Raw genomic sequence first — 20,206 nt, forward strand, 5'->3', positions numbered from 1 at the left:
CTGATGACAGTGAACCTGTTTTGTGGGATACACAAGGCAATTCTAGGTCTTGTGGCATATTTTTGTTAAACTGGCCCCAATTCAATGGAATTGCAACCCTCTGCATGCACAGTGCACTCTTCCATCACATGTACAGCTGATTCTCAAGATCTTGCCCACTAAATCAAATCAAATTTTATTTGTCACATACACATGGTTAGCAGATGTTAATGCGAGTGTAGCGAAATGCTTGTGCTTCTAGTTCTGACAATGCAGTAATAACCAACAAGTAATCTAACTAACAATTCCAAAACTACTGTCTTATACACACAAGTGTAGGGGGATAAAGAATATGTACATAAAGATATATGAATGAGTGATGGTACAGAGCGGCATAGGCAAGATACAGTAGATGGTATCGAGTACAGTATATACATATGAGATGAGTATGTAAACAAAGTGGCATAGTTAAAGTGGCTAGTGATACATGTATTACATAAAGATGCAGTAGATGATATAGAGTACAGTATATATGTATACATATGAGATGAATAATGTAGGGTATGTAAACATTATATTATGTAGCATTGTTTAAAGTGGCTAGTGATATATTTTACATTTCCCATCAATTCCCATTATTAAAGTGGCTGGAGTTGAGTCAGTGTGTTGGCAGCAGCCACTCAATGTTAGTGGTGGCTGTTTAACAGTCTGATGGCCTTGAGATAGAAGCTGTTTTTCAGTCTCTCGGTCCCAGCTTTGATGCACCTGTACTGACCTCGCCTTCTGGATGATAGCGGGGTAAACAGGCAGTGGCTCGGGTGGTTGTTGTCCTTGATGATCTTTATGGCCTTCCTGTAACATCGGGTGGTGTAGGTGTCCTGGGGGGCAGGTAGTTTGCCCCCGGTGATGCGTTGTGCAGATCTCACTACCCCCTGGAGAGCCTTACGGTTGTGGGCGGAGCAGTTGCTGTACCAGGCGGTGATACAGCCCGCCAGGATGCTCTCGATTGTGCATCTGTAGAAGTTTGTGAGTGCTTTTGGTGACAAGCCGAATTTCTTCAGCCTCCTGAGGTTGAAGAGGCGCTGCTGCGCCTTCTTCACGATGCTGTCTGTGTGGGTGGACCAATTCAGTTTGTCTGTGATGTGTATGCCGAGGAACTTAAAACTTACTACCCTCTCCACTACTGTATGAGAGGGTAGTAAGTGAGATCCTATTGAGTTCTCACTACTACACTGTCTGAGCCAAGGACTACATGTTTCTGGTAAGTTTTGATTACAATACTGGGTGGGGTTAATATATTTTACGACACACATTATTTTTTGTCAACTAATAAATAGTAGCCTACAGCAAAGTATGTTTAAATCATTTCTAACTTGTTAATAATTTCTGCTAGTTAGTTTTTGCTATCATGTGGGTTTTAGCTTGTTTTAGCCTGCTAACTGAGTGTTAATTCACCTGTTTCCATACATGTTTCATTTTAAAACATCTATCTTACAAACGAGTTGTTTAATCTAACTGCTTAACTATTTATCTCTATATGGAATTGTATTTGCTTTTTTAACGTTCTTTTTTTTCTTCTAATCTTTACAGTGAATTGCCACAGGCACTATCTGATGTGTGGAGACATTTCACTTTAACTAATGTAGAAGGAAAAGCTGTGTACATTTTCAAATTACTGTGCCAAATCATATGTACAGAAAGCAACAAAGATACAGAATCATCTGGCCAAGTGCATAAAGTTCCTTCAGCGCTGACAACAAGCAACCTCTCACAAAAGTCCCTCTAGTTCTATTTGAGGTGAAAATTATGAATCAGACGCCTTATCGAAGCAGCAGTTAATGGTCCTACTGGAATCAGAGGTTTTGTTGACTCAATGCTGATGAATGTCTTGCTCGAGCTGTGTTTGCAACTGGTTCACCTCTGATGCTCACAGGCAATGTGTATTGGAAGAGATTTCTGAATGTTCTTTGCCCAGCATACACCCGTCCAACCAGACATGCTTTATCTACTCATTTGCTGGATACAGAGTTAAAATGTGGTCAAACAAATCATAAAGAAAGCAGACTGTATTGCTATCATCTCTGATGGGTGGTTGAATGTTCGATGGCAAGGAATAATTAACTACATCTCCATCCCCAACCGGTTTTCTACAGACACAAGGGACAACAGGCCTATCGGTCTCTACATTGCAGATGAGCTGAAGGCTGTCATCAATGACCTTGGACCACAGAAGTTATTTGCACTGGCGACAGACAATGCTGAGAACATGAAGGCTGCTTGGTCTAAAGTGGAGGAGTCCTACCCTCACATCACACCCCTTGGCTGTGCTGCTCATGCATTAAATCTGCTCATCAAGGACATCATGGCACTGAAAACAATGGATACACTCTACAAGATAGCCAAAGAAAGTGTTAGGTATGCAAATGATCATGAAGTTATAGCAGCAATCTAAGTGAGAATAATAAGAGCACCACATTGAAGCTGCACAGCAACACACGTTGGGGTGGTGTTGTCATCATCGAGTCTCTCCAAGAAATGGCCATATCACAGTGTTCCGATATGGACAGCCAATCAAGAGGATCCTCCTGGATGATATATTTTGGGAGAGAGTGGTAAGCAGCCTGAAACTGCTGAAACCTATAGCAGTAGCCATTGCACGGATTGAGGGAGACAATGCCATCCTGTCTGATGTTCAGACTCTGCTTGCAGATGTAAGAGAAGTACACTTCCAAGCAAGGGCTTTGGGATGAAGATGCAATATGGCAGTCATGCCAACATATCTCATCAGCCACCTGCTGGAAAGGACTTTATGGATCTGAGGCTCTTTCCCCTGTTGCCTCCATCATCCTCCAAATCCCACCAACATCAGCCGCCTCAGCGCGCAACTAGTCCTTGTTTGGGAACACACACAACAGGCTGACCAATACAAGGGTTGAGAATTTGGTGCCATCCGGGAAAATGTTTGGCTTTTTGAGCCTCTCAACAAGGCTGGAAAGTGACATTGAAGATGAGGCCTCAGAGTTTGATGTTCAAGAGGTGTATATTGAGAAGGTGCAGGGAGATGACATGGAAGTCTGAGAGGAAGACAACCAAAGTTTTAGTTTGTAGTCTATAATTTTACAGATGTACTGGATGTTGAAAATGTTTTTGGGAGATGTGATGGATCATTGGGTATCATTCAATATTCCCTTTCTTTTGTAGTTCAGTGAAACCATCCCATGTGAAGAGTAAAATAATTTAATTAAAGTTCAATTCGTAACTAAATTGTTTTTTATTTCGATTGGAAGGATTTAATCATTTGCAATTATGTCTAATTATGATAAGGTAAAAGGTTTATGTTTCGGTCTCCATGTGATATGGTAAATATATCCAAATACATTTAAATACTATTAATATTAATTTGCATATATTCCCATTAATTCCCACGGAAAGTTTCCACCTCTGAGTATTCCCCAAAATGTACAACCCTAGTTAGTAGTGAGTGTTCTAATCAAGGACAAACGACCCCGTTCTGTGAGCTTGTGTAGCCTACCACTTCGCAGCTGAGACGTTGTTACTCCTAAACATTTCCACTTCACAATAACAGCCCTTACAGTTGTCCGGGGCAGCTCAAACAGGGCAGACATTTTGATAAACTGACTTGTTGGAAAGGTGGCGTCCTATGACAGTGCCACATTGAAAGTCACAGCTCTTCAGTAAGGCCATTCTACTGCCATTGTTTGTCTTTGCAGATTGCATGGCTGTTGTGCTTGACTTTATACACCTGTCAGCAGCAGGGGTGTCCACATACTTTTGTGCTTATATAGCTTATATGAACTAACTTTTCAACTAACTTTTTTTGTAGTTTTTGGTTGTTCATCAAATATTTCACAGCTATCAAATAAATATTTATTTGTTATTTTTGTGTGTGCATATATTCAAATGCCTTCAAATATTATTTGGTTTTCTGAGAGTTCTGAGACCTGTATTTAGATATAAAAGAAAATAGTTGCCTTCTAGTTAACTCGATATAAACTATATCTGATTACCTCAAGGAATTAATAAGTTGGTCTTTATTATTATTATTTATTTTTTTACAAAATGCAGCTATTTCTGCCCAGTTCTGGTGTGTGAATGTGTGCACCTGTATTCTTGTGTGTGTTTGCACTTTGAAGTCAGCACATAGATGTGTGACACGACGCCAGTGGAAGTCGGTTTTCACACTTAGCACTCAAGTGTGACGTCCAAAGACACCATCTCTAATAGTACATTCTGCTACACTTATTCTGCAATGTTATCTTCAAGACTCCCGATCATGGCCGGTTGTGAAACAGCCCGGAATCGAACCAGGGTCTGTAATGATGCCTCTAAAACAAATCTGAAATCTCTTCCACGTTTGATATTCACTTTTTCTGTGCCTTTTTGACTAAGTGTTTCCCTTGTGTTTTTCAAATCAATTTTGTACTTCAGAAGTTGATAAAATATTCATACTCTCAAAAATATCCTAGCGCTTTATTATGAAGTTATATAATCTCATTGCCTGATATTGACTTACCCTTGTTGGAAAGTGTGTGTGTGATATCTACAGTGCTAACACCAGTAGCTGGCCTGAGCATGATGGTATATGGTGATATGTAGTGTTTTTGTGTTGATGATTGTAGCACAGTCTGGCCTTAGTGTTTTGACCATGTTATTAACCAAGCCAGCAGCGGGTCTTTGCCAGGTTCTTTCTCCTTTTCTATCCCTCTCCTGCTTGTTTTCTGTCTATCTAACTCCTTTCTTCTCTCTTCTTTCAAATACCTCTCTTGCAAATATCTCCTCCCTTTTATACACTGAGTGTACAAAACATTGGGAACAACTTCCAAATATTGAGTTGCACCACCTTTTGCCCTCGGAACAGCCTTAATTCGTAGGGGCATGGACTCTACAAGGTGTTGAAAGTGTTCCACAGTGATGCTGGCACATGTTGACTCCAATGCTTCCCACAGTTGTGTCAGGTTGGCTGGATATTCTTTGTGTGGTGGACCATTCTTGATGCACAAAGGAAACTGTTGCGTGTGAAAAACCCAGCAGCGTTGCAGTTCTTGACACACTCAAATCGGTGCGCCTGGCACCTACTACCTTACACCGTTCAAAGGCACTTCATTCTTTTCTCTTGTCCATTCACTCTGAATGACACACATGCACAATCAATGTCTCAGTTGTCTCAAGGTTTTAAAATCCTTCTTTAGCCTGTCTCCTTCCTTCTACAGTGAATGAAGTGGATTTAACAGGTGACATCAATAAGGGATCATAGTTTTCACCTGGTCAGTCTGTCATGGAAAAAAGCATATTTTGTACACTCAGTGTATATAGTCTGTATAGAATGTGTTCCCCCCTCCCTCTCTTACCTCCCTTCTCTTTCGGATGGTAAGACAGTGTGATCCCAGGACTGAGGGAAGGAGAAAGGAAAGAAGGAGAGGATTGAGGAGGGGAAGAGAGAGCTGCCTGCCTGGAATCCATTACCCAGTGAGGCCTCAGCGTTTCACTGTGGGAACCTTATTGATCTGCCTCCTCTATAATTATTCCACTTACACAATCCCCCCTCTCTTGCTCCATCTCTCTTTCTCGTGTCACTCCCTCCCTTTATCCGCCTCTTCCTTTAGCTACTTTCACTGGATCCCTTTCCCCCTCTACCTTCCTCCCTCCCTCCAGCTTTCTTTACTTTTTCTCCGTCTTGTTTTCACTCTTCACTCCCTATTTCTCTCTCCTCTCTTAAAATGAAAAAGTTGTTTTACTCTTTCTGTATGCATGTAGTAGTCAGAAACTGGCGTTGGTGCACTGATGTGCTAAGGTTGTGCCTTGCATAACACAGAGCCTATGATATCAAACAACCAAGTACCAAAATTGACACCTCTCACTGTGTGTGTCTGAGAGAGCAAGTGAGCAAATATTGTGTTTGAGGTGAAAGCTGTGTATATGTCAAATCAAATACTCCACCCAAAGCATGACTGTGACATCCTCTCACACCTCAGGAAGCCCAACACACACACTTACACCGCGTGAGTGTGTTTCTCAAGCAGCCAGTGTGTTAAGACCAGCCCCAGAGCAGGGTCTTACAGTATGTGGAGGAGAGAGAGATGGAAGGGGGAGCTCTGTAAGCATTGATTTTTCTATTTTAGCCTCCTCGCTGCTCCCATCCCAACTCCCCCTGGGCCTGCCTGTGTGTGTGTGTGTGTGTGTGTGTGTGTGTGTACACGTTTGTGCACGCGCTTCTCCATGCTTCAAGGTTGCCTGTCTGTCTGTCTGTGGGGTGTGTTTAGCTCTGGGGAACAAGTTGTCCTTGGAGTGCAGGTTAGAGCATCACACCACTAACACTTCTTTTTACTGCAAGTTTCCCCCCTGTGACGCCCAGTAGCCTGACAAGAAAAAGGGGTCTTGGTGGGAATTTGATTTTGTGTTTTCCGTGATGTCATTTGTTGTGAAGGAAATGGGTCTCTTTCGCCGGTATGACTATAGCTGTGCCGTCACTCATAAAAGGTGGTTTTCAGAGATGACTTACATCAAATGTTTTGCGTCTCATGTTTTCAGATATGACTAGGCCCATGTGCTGGCATGAGGATACTGTTTTCATGACAAAGAACAGGTTTTGTTTGTAGCTAGGCTACTTGGCGGATGGGGAGTTGTATGAATAAGCCTTGGTGTGAGCTGTGAATGAGTTGAATCGCCTGATTTAGCGACGCTCTCTTTCTCTCTCTGGTGATAAGGCGTCCCTCCTCGCCACCTGCCTGTGTTTGGACACTGTGTCACATGGTCTCACACTGCCAAGGCCACTAGGACAGCAGCTGCCTCAAACACTCAGCCTCTCTCTCTTGTGTGTGTGTGTGTGTGTGTGTGTGTGTGTGTGTGTGTGTGTGTGTGTGTGTGTGTGTGTGTGTGTGTGAGTGTAACCAGGTGTTCTTTCTCATCTCCTACCTGAGACGTGTCTCTTTGTTTATGTGTAGACTGTGTATTGTTTCACGGTATACCGGTTTCCCCAGTAATATCCCGGTACCAAAACTTGATACTTATGATACCAACATTTTAGAAAACCGTAGTACCGTTTCATATGATGCTACCAACATTTTCAGTCCTACTGATGTAAAGATCCTGCTGGCTCATACCAAATAAAGGCCAGTTTGGTTCATAATTTCAGTTGAATTTAAGCAACAGCAATCCTGTACGTGCAGGTCCTTTAAAATCCACTTCACGTTCATGCGCATATGCATATCACGTGTGGCAGCTGTAATCAGCCAACCGCATCCCTTACCAGGCCTCACTCACCTGCTTCTTTCCGTCCGCTCTTCATGCGCAACTATTCCTCCATCAATTAAAAAATATATAGAATTTAGCAATGATGGCGAGCGGGGGGTGCAGACCCTGATGAGTTTCTGTTAGATTTATACATTTGTTCCATTGGGGCCTGTTCTAACCAAGAGCACAGGCCAGTTTGAGAATACGTTTTTTCAAGTTCACTGTCATACAGCCTCTGAGTGTCAGAAAGAGAAAATAGACATGCATGCTTTACAGCAAAGAAAGCATCTCGTCTCTAGCCTAAACAGTTAAGAAAATATGACCCATATTACCAGAGATGCCTTTTTATATAATTTCACAAACCATGTAGAGGGCCATTATAAAGTAATCCTGGATAATTATTAGTTTGATAACAGACAGTCGTTCCAGGGGTGGGCCTGGGTGGACACAGCCCACCAACTTGGGAGCCAGGCACTACCAGGCCCACCCAATCAGATAAAAACAAAAATGACAACCAAAATACTCCTCTCTAGTGTTCTATGACAGTATACACTGAACAGTGTGAAGTAAAATTCTATGTGTTGTATTGAGTAGAAGTGTGTATTTCAGTGAGAGGGTTTTGCGTAGCACAGAAAACAGGAACAAGCGTCCGGGGAACCGGACGAACAGGACACCAGGCCACTGATTTTTTTTTGTTCTCCCTCCCCACCGTGGCATCGTGAACCTACTCGATATCATGAGTCAGTACTTGTCCTGGTATTGTATCGTTAGTAACATTTTGGTATTGTGACAACACTAAAACTGTGTGTGTTTGTGTGCGAATGTTTTATGCTGTGTGTGTTTAGCGGTTGATAAGTGGCTTACTTAGTTCTCTCTTTTCTCTGTTTGCAGGAAGTTTGAGGAGCGCCCTCAACCACAGCGCTTAACAAGGTGAGTGAGCGCAGCTACTCATACACACACTTCACACACACTCCCCACCTCCATTTCCCGTCTTCAGATAATTCATTACTATGAGCTTGGCCTATGAGCTATGGATCATTTCCATGTAAAAGGACCCTTGAGCACAAACATGAAGTTCATAGGAGCATATCGAATTGGGTGTCAATTGAAAGGTAATATGAAGTCTATATATACATTTTTCAACCATTTTCCATCTTTGAAATTAGGCATGATTTCCGTTCAAACAGATGGGAAAGGGATCTTAGAAAACATCTACCAGAAAAAAGTCTTAAGGTATTAGAAATGCATCAAAACACAATCATTTTGAAGTAAAGAACCGTGCCAATATCAACACTTATATTTAGTTTTCGAGAAAGGATTTGGCTTCTGTGAGTTAAAAAAAACCCATTGACTTGTAATTCTGTTACCAAAAACCAACATGTCTTGTAAGATATTTTCTCATTTCTCTCCCTCATGAAGAGACAGGATAATGAAAGTTCACAGAATTAACAACTAAAGGTAGACCTACCAATTAGTTATAGTGTTTCTACTGATATACATTTATGTTTATGAATTATTAAGTGATTCAATCTCGTCATTCTGTTACCAAATCGGTAGCGGAATTACCAAAACATGTGAAAAGTAACAGAATTACTGTAATTGAATTGGTTACAATGGGAAATCATAGTAGTCACACACCACAGTTAGGTCCCCTGCTACTGTCCTCCCTTCTACTGGCATACTGTTTTATTATTTCATTTCTCATGTCTAGTGGTCAGTCTGGACATCCTCTCTCTCTGTGTCTCTCAAATCTGAACCAATAATAGACGTCTATGTTTTACAAGTTTGGACAGAACAGTGAAGCACTGTAGGGATGTGTTATTCAAATATCTGAACGGACATTAGTATTCAAATAAAAATATAGGCCTATTTTAACACAAAGGCTTTTTCAAAATTAATTTAAAATATCCATTTGAAGTTGTTACCTATAAAGATATGCCATGACATTTCAAATTATTTTAATAAAACAACCAACTTTTTATTGTAATTTTCATGACGTGCCTCAAAAAAAAGTAGCCATCACGTGTGTAGCTTGTTCTTTATGTTAGCCAATAAAAGAGTAGGATACAACGAGCAACCAACAGAGGTAGGCGGTTGTTTTATCTGACTGGGGTTGGGTGAGAAACAGGAACATGTTGCATGCACACTATAATGCGATTTATTCTGGATAGTGACGTTAATATAATAGTTTGTTTCAAACGTTTACACTCTATGCAAGAAGAACAATATCCCTAATAATCCTGTTGACATGGACACATCTGAAATTATTTTTGCGAAGACTTTGATTCTGAGTTGAGATGTATATTAAGTTTGTATGTGAAAACTATTAGATAATTTTAGTTTTTTGGAACTCACTTCACTTGCACATAAGAGGGAAGCTTATGCCAAATGATTAAGCTGTTTACATGTTCTAATAATTTGAAAGATTATTCAGAAAAGCAGGTGTTTTAATTGGCATATGCATAATTCAATAATGGCCTTACACCAATTAAGATAAGCAGAGTAAGATGTTTACATGACTAATGCTATACTCAGCCTTCTGCCATAATGTTATATATCAAATCTAAGTATTAGTGTGCATATAAACATAATCATTGTGGGCTACTACAAGTTAGCTACTTTTGGCTGTAGCCTAGTTGCCTTGGCATCTCTGTCTCTCACTCGGTCTGCTTGCTCCCAACACTGCCTCCTCTGCAGCGGCAGCAATAGAGCGCCAGACCCTCCCTCACGCAGCAGTGCTCAGGTTAAAAACATAAGTACAAAAATAAATAAACATGTATTTAAATTATCTTGATAGCTGACACATGTATGATACTATTCAAATAGTGAAATTATTTCAAACCACCTTCCCTAAAACACAGTAAAGTACAATAAAGTAAAAAATAATTGCATTGTAAAGTAAAGTAGACTTTACTGTATTATACTGTACTCTTGTACCACACTCTGATAATTGGGATATATATTTTTTAAATGAACAGAACAGACGCTCAATTCAGTTCTGTGTCCATACGTGTTAAGAGAAGAGCGAGAACAACATCAGTTGGCAACTCGCTTTGTGAATTGCAGTATGTCATAAACATGTTTTTTTGTTTGTTTTTTTAATCAACTGACCCACAGATTTCTTCTTAAATAATCTTGTAAGTCTGTTGACTTGCACAGGCTTCAAGATTCCTTTTTAAGAGGTGTTTTCTCAACTATCTGCAATACAGGTATGATTGAAGAGTGAAGCTGGTGTTAATCATGGGCTTTGCTACACAGAAAGCAGCAGTTGACTACTCCATTGTCTCTAATTAAATCAGTAGACCTGTATCCTTATCTTTGAAAATACCTCATACACTGTATATACAAAAGTAGTGGACACCCATTCAAGTTAGTAAATTTGGCTATTTCAGCTACAGCCATTGCTGACAGGTGTATAAAGTTGAGCACACAGCCATGCAATCTCCGTAGACACATTGGCAGTAGAATGGCCTTACTGAAAGAGATCATTGACTTTCAACATGACATCGTCATAGCATGCCACTTTTCCAACAAGTCAGTTCATCACATTTCTGTCCTGCTAGAACTGCCCTGGTCAACTGTAAGTGCTGTTATTGTGAAGTGGAAACGCCTAGGAACAACAACGGCTCAGCTGCGAACAGCTGAGGACTGAAGCACGTAGCGCGTAAAAATCATCTGTCCTTCGTTGTAAAACTCACAACCGAGTTCCAAATTGCCTCTGGAAGCAACGTCAGCACATTAACTGTTGGTCTGGAGCTTTGTGAAATGGGTTTTCATGGCCGAGCAGCCACACACAAGTCTAAGATAACCATGCGCAATGCCAAGCGTCGGCTGAAGTGGTGTAAAGTTTGCAGCCATTTGACTCTGGAGCAGTGGATATGCGTTCTCTGGAGTGATGAATCATGCTTCACCATCTGGCAGTCTGACGGACAAAGTTGGGTTTGGCGGATTCCAGGAGAAAGCTACCTGCCCAAGTGCATTGTGCCAACTGAGGCCTCTTAGATCAAGTGAAGGGAGATGGTAACGCTACAGCATCAATGAAATTCTAGACGATTCTGTGCATCCAACATTGTGGCTACAGTTTGGGGAAGGCCCTTTACAAAGCAAGATCCATACAGAAATGGTTTGTTGAGATCAGTGTGGAAGAAATTGTTTGTCCTGCACAGAGGCCTGACCTCAACCCCATCGAACCATTTTGGGATGAATTGGAGCACCGACTGCGAGCCATGCCTACTCGCCCAACATCAGAGCCCAACCTCACTAATGCTCTTGTGGCTGAATGGAAACAAGTCCCGGCAGCAATGTTCCATCATCTAGTGGAAAGCCTTCCCAAAAGAATGGAGCTTGTTGTTGCAGCAAATGATGGACCAACTCCTTTTTAATGCCCATGATTTTGGAATGAGATGTACCACGAACAGGTGTCCACATACTTATGTTCATGTAGTGTAAATATCATTAGCTCCTATAACTTTTCAATCTGTTTTCTTTTGTCATATTTTTGGACCAGAGAGAGGCTATCGCTCTACTAGCCAACATATTGTTCCTGCAGTGAGGAGGATTCACCATCTTCGTTGAATGTTTTCATATTTTATCTGCAGTAATTGCCAATAAGCCTATCACATTAGTTAGCCAAATGAACAGGTCTCTTACTGATCTGATTCAGTAGGCTACTGATGAGTCACTTACTTTAACGTCGCTGTCTGCCAAGACCTGATGTACTTTTTATCGGAAATACAAACAAGATCTTTAGTTTACTTGTCCCGATGCGATACTATGGACATATAACTATGTTTTATGATTTTTGAATGGATGTATGAGATCGACTTTATTCAGTCAGTTTGACACCATTTCTAAACTAGTCCAGCTTGCTGTTCATCAATCAAATCACAGTAATCCAATGCGCCAGCACATTGTGGCTTCATATGAAACATGCGAAAGAAAATATATATGGGATGTACAAATTGACTCACATAAACGATGAAGTAGTATCATGCTTTCTCCCTCCATGTAAACAACACACACACCCAGGTACCGGGAGGCGGGACAGACAGCAGTAGGTCAAACCAGCAGTGTTTCCCTGTCAGTTTTCACTTTGACTGACGTGCCTGTCCTATAAATAGATCACTAGAAGATGCATATCGTTAATTTTAACGGGACAGGGCTCGGCTGACTTTTTTCTGACTTGCGAATTATAAAAAAAAGTAGCGTAGTTATTTTAAGTGAAAAAATTACCTGAACATGAGTGTGTAACCGGCTGTATAGCCGACAGCCGGCACTAGTGGAAAACACAGTTGGAATGGATGGTGCAGCCGTCGATTGTCATGTTGAGTTGACCCAGTTGATGAGGGAGTTGGGGCCCATAAGCATTATCTCTGTTTTGTCGTCGTTTAGTTTTACAAAGTTATTGCTCATCCACGTTTCCACTTCACGGAGATAGTCAACAGAGGTGGAGTTGTGTTTTGTGTGGATGTAGATTTGTGTGAAATCTGAGTCCAAATTAATGGGTGATCTGAACAAGAGGTAGCATGTAAATACTTAACAATAATGGTCCTAACACTGCGCCTTGTGGGACAGCTTGTGATGCAGGGGCAGACCTGCATTTGCCAAGGGAGACAAACTGTAGTCTGTCAGATATGTAAGAGTGGAACCAGGCAAGGGGTGTTCTGGAAACTCCAAGAAGCCTCTCCGTGAAGTCAGTTAAAATGTGTGTCAAATGCTGTAGACTCCCCTCTAAATCAAATCACATTTTATTCGTCACGTGCTTCAGAAACAACATGTGTGACTAACAGTGGAAAGTTTCCTTACGGGCTCTTCCCAACAATGCAGAGAGAAAGAAAGTAAAATGCATAAAAGTTATAACAGATGCACATTGAGTAACAACTTGGCTATATACACAGGGCAACCAGTACTGAGTCGATGTGCAGGGGTACGAGGTAATTGAGGTTGGTACAGTGCCTTCAGAAAGTATTCATACCCTTTGACTTACAGTATTCCACATTTTGTTGTTACAGCCTGAATTCAAAATGGATAAAAAATGTTTTTAAAAAGCTCACCCATCTACACACAATGACAAAACGTGTTTTTGAACATTTTTGCACATTCATTGAAAATAAAATACAGAAATATCAAATTTACATAGGTATTCACACCCCTGAGTCAGTACTTTGTAGAAGCACGTTTTACAGCTGTGAGGTTTTCTGGGTAAGTCTCTAAAAACTTTCACACCTGGATTATACAACAATTGCCCAACAATTTGCCTTGTGTTTTGGGTTATTGTCCTGCTGAAAGGCGAGTTCATGTCCCAGTGTCTAGTGGGATGTTTTGCCTATGCTTAGCTCCATTCTGTTTATTTTTTTATCCTGAAAACAGTCCTTAACAATTACAAGCATAACCATAACATGATGCAGCCACTACTATGCTTAAAAATATAGAGAGTAATTTGCCACAAACATAACACTATGTATTCAGGACAAAAATGTAATTGCTTTGCCACATGTTTTGCAGTATTACTATAGTGTCTTGTTGCAAACAGGATGCATGTTTTAGAGTTTTTAAATTCCATATAGGCTGCCTTCTTTTCACTCTATCATTTAGGTTAGTATTGTGGATTAACTACAAGGTTGTTGATCCAACGTCAGTTTTCTCCTATCACAGCCAAACAACTTTATAACCGTTTTAAGGTAACCATCGACAACATGGTTAAATCCCTGAGCGGTTTCCTTCCACTCTGGCAACTGCGTTAGGAAGTACGCATGTATCTTTGTAGTAACTGGGTGTATTGATACACCATCCAAAGTGTACTTAATAACTTCACCATGCTCAAAGAGATATTTAATGTCTGATTTTTAAATGATTAACTATTGACAAATATGTGCCCTTTGCGAGGCATTAGAAAACATCTGTGGTCTTTGTGGTTGAATCTGTTTAAAATTCACTTCTCGACTGAGGGACCTTACAGAAAGTTGCATGTGTACAGTGCAGAGATGAGGTTGTCATTCAAAAATCAGGTTGAACATTATTATCGCACAGAGTGATTCCATGCACCTTATTATGTGCAAATGTTTACTCCTGAACATATTTAAGCTTGCCATACATAACCAAGGAGTTGAATACTTATTGACTCAATACATTTCAGCTTTTGATTTTTAATTAATTTGTAAAGATTTAGAAAAAACGTAAATCCACTTTGACATTATGAGGTGTGAGTAAGTATTAGCTAGGTAGCCACTTGTTCACCTATTGAAATTGAACTTCAGTTCATGAAAATAAATAGCTAGCCAGTTACTTAACTTCTAATAGTATAGGGGACGCTTGCGTCCCACTTGGCCAAAAGCCACGGAAAATGCAGCGCGGCAAATTCAAATAAAATTGGATAAAAATCTAACTTTCATTAAATCACACATGTAAGATACTATATTAAAGCTAAACTAGTTGTGAATCCAGCCAACATGTCAGATTTTAAAACGGCTTTATGGCGAAAGCATAAGAAGCTATTATCTGATGATAGCACAACAGTAAACAAAGAGGGCAGCATATTTCAACCCTGCAGGCGCTACACAAACGCAGAAATAAAATATAAAACATGCCTTACCTTTGACGAGGTCCTTTTGTTGGCAGTCCAATATGTCCCATAAACATCACAATTGGTCCTTTTGTTCGATTAATTCCGTCCCTATATATCCAAAATGTCCATTTATTTGGCGGGTTTGATCCAGAAAAAAAACAGCTTCCAAATTGCGCAACGTCACTACAAAATATTTAAAAAGTTGCCTGTAAACTTTGCCAAAACATTTCAAACTACTTTTGTAATACAACTTTAGGTATTTTTAAACGTTAAAAATCGATCAAATTGAGGACTGGTCTATCTGTGTTCAATACAGGGAGACAACAAACCAAGCTACTTTTCAAGTCTTGCGCAACTCTAAACAGTGTTACGCAGGTCCTAGATGGCCTTACTTCTTCATTGCAGAAAGGAATACCCTCAACCAAATTCCAAAGAATTTCTAGTGGAAGCGGTAGGAACTGAAAACAAGTTCCTAAGAAATATCCTTTCCCAATGACAACTCACTGAACAGACAGAGACCCCCCCCAAAAAAAATAAAAAATAAATCTGAACGGTTCGTCCTCTGGGTTTTGCCTGCTACATAAGTTCTGTTATATTCTCAAACACGATTCAATCAGTTTTAGAAACTTCAGAGTGTTTTCTATCCAAATATACTAATAATATGCATATAATATGCATATCTTATTCTTGGCATGAGTAGCAGGAAGTTGAAATTGGGCACGCTATTTATCCAAAAATGAAAATGCTGCCCCCTATACCTTACGAAGTTAACCCTGTTGCCCAAAGTTAACGTTATAAGCCGCCAGCTAGCTTCATCTGGCTAGTAAGGCTGGGTTATGGACCGGGTTATGTGTTGTGAAGCGAGCCACAAAAAGGATTCGGCAAAATAGTGGAATTTGCAGTGTTCCTTCAAAATAAAGGACCTATTTGACAGTGATGCAGAAGGTTACAATTGATGAAATCATGCCATATTTAGACTAGATAATGTTAAACAAGGTTGGAATGTGAAGCAATGAAATGGGGTATCAGTCTACTCGGTGACACCCACAGAACACATTTGTGTAGCTCTTTATCGCGGGACTGTTGTGTATTGACATTCACATTGCAGTGTACAGCTTATCCAGGATTGGTGATCAATGAAATGGGGTAACAGTCTACTCAATCCCCCTTGATATTTTTTCGCATCGTCCTCCTCAGAGTTATCAGACTCAAACATCCACGCAGTATTGTTTTTCCTCTGGAATAGTGTTCAATACACATCGGTTGACATTAAATGTGGCTCAATTCACAGTTGTTTCAGAGTCCCGCAATAAGAGCTACAATGCTAATGTTCTCTGGGTGTCACTGAGTAGACTGATACTCCATGTCATTGATCCACAATCCATAGGTAAGGCTGTACAGTGAACTAAGTATGCCCCCAATGCAATTCTAAAGTATAATACATCCAGTGTGATTTCAAAAGATTTGTCAAATTAACAAATTGTCTTTTGTTGATTTTTATATAATAAACATTCCAACCTTGTTTAGCATGATTATGGCATAATTCTACTATTTGCATAGGTTTGCATCACTGTCACTGACATACTTTTATTTTGAAGGCTAACCGCCAAGTCCACTATTGTGGCTAATCCTTATTTTGGCTAGCTTCACATAGATGGGTCCGACCACCATTAATCAAATAAGAACGGTCTTATAAATTAGGGTTATTTTATATGATGACACCTAGCTATATAGTTTGCTAGCTAACTATAGTTACTGAAACCGATTTGTCGTTTTGCTATGTTTTTGGGGAAGAAATTTGTTTGCATCCATGAGCTAGCTAACTGTTTTTTTATGACCAGCACTGTAGGTGCGCAAGGCATTATTGCATACGTATCGATGAATCTTTGTGACATACACATTTTAAAGTAAGCAATCTGAGTCTCAGCGTAATGCCTTTGCTGTGGAATTCCCACTATAATACTAACTATCATAATAGTAATGAGAACCATCTAAGCTTATAATTTCTTCACTGAGATAAAAGTAACAAGTCTTGATGGAAATCAAAGATTCAATGTTTAAAAGAAGATATCAGACACATTTCAGTGTAATTGTTTTTGTGGGGCGGCAGGGTAGCCTTGTGGTTAGAGCGTTGGACTAGTAACCGAAAGGTTGCAAGTTCGAATCCCTGAGGTGACATGGTACAAATCTGTCGTTCTGCCCCTGAACAGGCAGTTAACCCACTGTTTCTAGGCCGTCATTGAAAATAAGAATTTGTTCTTAACTGACTTGCCTAGTAAAATAAAAAAAAATATATTTTTTAAATTGACTGCATAGACTGCTCACAGTTCAACAGGGGTTGTCATGCATGGTAATTATTAGGGATGGGATGTTGTTAAAGTGAGCAGTTTTCCATCCCTCTCTTGGATGTCTGTAGCGGTCAGGCTAGTTAGTGTGTATGAAAATAAAATAAAGGGTTGAGGACAGGATATTGAGGTCACAGCAGGGGTTCAGTCCAATGGTCCTTTTGCTCTGTTGGTCAGCCAGCCTGCAGAGAGAGTGGAGGACTGCCTGACCATGACCGCCCTCTCCAGCCCATGGTTTTAGGGAGGTGGGTGTGTGTGTGTGTGTGTGTGCACCTTCCCATTCCTGACGGTCTCTATTGCTGAGCCTTCGGAGCTCCCTCAAGAGCACGTGAGTGTTTTTTAAAAATGTTTGTTTACGCGTGCCGCTCCAAGGGGGAAATGAGGGGTTGTGCATTCACTGGAACACACAAGCGTCGTATTGGAGAGGGCCCCGGCCTCTACCTTTTTGATCTCTTTCCCTCTCCATTCATGTGCTGCCAGTCCCCTGGATTTCATTGGCCTCTCCATTTGTCCAGGCCTTATGAGTGCCCAGATAAAAATGACATGCACAAAACACATGTTACTGACGATCAGGAACACGCAGAAAGACGCTGGTTATTTCAGAGTGTGTGTTTGTGTAGCCGAGGTTGTGTTGCAGTTAACCCCGAGTGTGGCCCTGTTGATTTTTAGTTTGGCGGTGATGGGGACAGCTAAAAGCCCGGGTCCTCCACAAGTTGCTAAGGACAGCTACGTTTCGGGTCCTTTAGGGCCCCACTGTCAGCCAGGCTGTCCAGCTGTTCAGATGGAAAATACAAGGCAGTACACAGCTGGAAAAGCTGCCTGGTTTAGTTGCTTTGGAGAAGAGACTCGTCTCTTATGTTTCGGGGGAAATGCCTTCAACAGTTGGGCTCATTCTGAAAATCAGAAGCTGTGAAATAAATGCTGTAAGATATGAATCCATCTTAGACTTACAAGTAGGCTATATGAATGTAGGGATCATTTATTATATTGACATTTTAGTCATTTAGCAGACACTCTTATCCAGGGGCAATTAGGGTTTAGTGCCTTGATCAAGGGCAAATCAATAGATGTTTCACCAAGCCTGCTCGGGGGATTTCTAAACATTTATTTGTTGTTGTGATTTTAATTGACATCATCACAAATGAAGTTCACATCGGGGGGGAATTACTTTAGTAAACAGCCTATTCTCAGCACACAGTGTCTTAAAATCAATAAAAGGGGATATGCAGACTGAAGTGAGAAACTGTCGTTGTTTTCATTTAACCCAAGCTCCTGGGTTGAGAATACGCGTAATGTCCCCATTGTGATCCAAAGGGGTGCGCACTAATGGGGGTCTAATACTTTAAATTGAGCTGTGTGTGTGTGTGTGTGTGTAAGCGTGCCTCTCCCCTAGCTGCAGGTCCACAGGGGGTCTGGGTGAGACGCTGTGACAGATGTACTGGACAGATGCCTGTCTGCTCTACTTTGCCCTGCTGCAGCTGTAGCCCGGCTTAACCTAACATACACACACAATTACTGACCCCCACTTTGCCCTTTGTGTTATCTGTATAGCTCCCTTTCTCTCTCCATCAGTGGTACACAAAGTAATATCCCTATTGCTTATTGGTTTTCCTGTCATATAGCTCCTCACTGTTGCTTGATGAGTCTGACTGTTGGATTGTTTAAACACCATGCCTTGTTTTCATTGCGTGCCTAGTTTTGCTGTCCATTATTCTCCTATTCAGTTCTCCTTTTGATGTGCTATCTAGTGTGGTTGTGTGCCTCACGTCTTGTTGCATGCCTCTTTTGTTTGTGTGTTGTTGTGCTGCGTGTCTTGGTCATCTCCGTCGCGTGTGTGTTTTTGCGTTTGTTTTATAGAGTAGCCTGTAGCCTGTGTGAGTAGCCTGTGTGTACTGTGTCTCACTGGGGCACATATCTGTCACTTCCTCTCTCAAATCAGATGACTCAGGTCATGTAGTCCCCCCACCCCTCTCGTTCTTCCTCTGTGTGTGTGTGTGTGTGTGTGTGTGTGTGTGTGTGTGTGTGTGTGTGTGTGTGTGTGTGTGTGTGTGTGTGTGTGTGTGTGTGTGTGTGTGTGTGTGTGTGTGTGTGTGTGTGTGTGTGTGTGTGTGTGTCCATCACAGTTTTTAAAAATAGCGTGTTTGTGTGTGTGACCTTGTGCGTGTGTATAGGAAGTTTAGTTGGAGCTGTACCCTGGCCAGTGTGTCTGCTCTGTATTCGGGATACTCTCATTTCTCCTTACAACTGTTAGCTGCTCTTCTCAGGAAACATGGCCCAGACAGACAGAGGCTGATGTGTAATTAACTACTCAACAGTTCTCCAATAAAGGGGAGCAGGGAAATATACTGAAAGTGTGTGTTTGAGAGAAAGAGAGAGAGAGAGAGGGTGAACATTGTGTGTGTGTGTGTGAACGCTGGGTGAACTTGGCCCTGTGCCGTCTGGCCCCCTTCAGGAGTGTGAGAGATGAATGGTGCCTACCCCACACACAGAGTACTGAACGCCCTACGACGGCAACCACATCTCAACCATCACCCCTCATCCAGGACGGCTGCTGCGAACTTGGATCACTTCTGAACCAAGAACATTTTTAAACATGGGACAGCTTTCTATCTATAGGACCAGCCATTTGTAATCCAGGATTGAAATGCATTCAAACACTTCATTGGTTTTTGACCAATGCTACTCCCAAGCAAAGAGACTTCGAAATGAATAAGGATCTCTCTGTGAAGATCTGTTTTTGGAATAACCCAGGGCCTTTTCTTGCTTTAACTTTAACTCTCTCTGTCTCTGTGTGTGTTAGAAAATAGCCTGTTTTTTAACATTTGGATGCAGGGATGTGTTAGTGGTTTTCTGTCAGCATACATGCTGCAGCAATCTCTCTATCTTTTCCTTTTTCTTCCCTCTCTCTCTCTCTGTCTCTCTCTCTCTCTCTCTGTCTCTCTCTCTGTCTCTCTCTGTCTCTGTCTCTGTGTGTCACATGAGTTTCACAGGGCAGCAGCCATATTGGTGAGGTGGCAACAACATACTCCATGACCCACACACCTCATGAAAATTCCAATTTAACCCA

General features: G+C 41.1%; 1 protein-coding gene across 2 annotated transcripts in view; it reads left to right on the forward strand.

The window, feature by feature from the left end:
* LOC135510743 (recombining binding protein suppressor of hairless) overlaps positions 1–20,206 on the forward strand; it is an 87,018-nt gene that overhangs the window by 43,457 nt on the left and 23,355 nt on the right. The window contains exons 1-2 of one of the 2 annotated variants that reach the window (XM_064931911.1): positions 6,055–6,094; positions 8,122–8,160. In XM_064931911.1, the coding sequence (XP_064787983.1) occupies positions 6,078–6,094; positions 8,122–8,160 (56 nt within the window). In that variant the 5' untranslated portion in view covers positions 6,055–6,077. Of the gene's footprint in view, positions 1–6,054; positions 6,095–8,121; positions 8,161–20,206 lie in introns of those variants that run through there. The other variant, XM_064931910.1, reaches the window with a different exon arrangement.

This window comes from Oncorhynchus masou, chromosome 23, assembly GCF_036934945.1.
Source record: "Oncorhynchus masou masou isolate Uvic2021 chromosome 23, UVic_Omas_1.1, whole genome shotgun sequence".
Taxonomy (NCBI): Eukaryota; Metazoa; Chordata; class Actinopteri; order Salmoniformes; family Salmonidae; genus Oncorhynchus; species Oncorhynchus masou.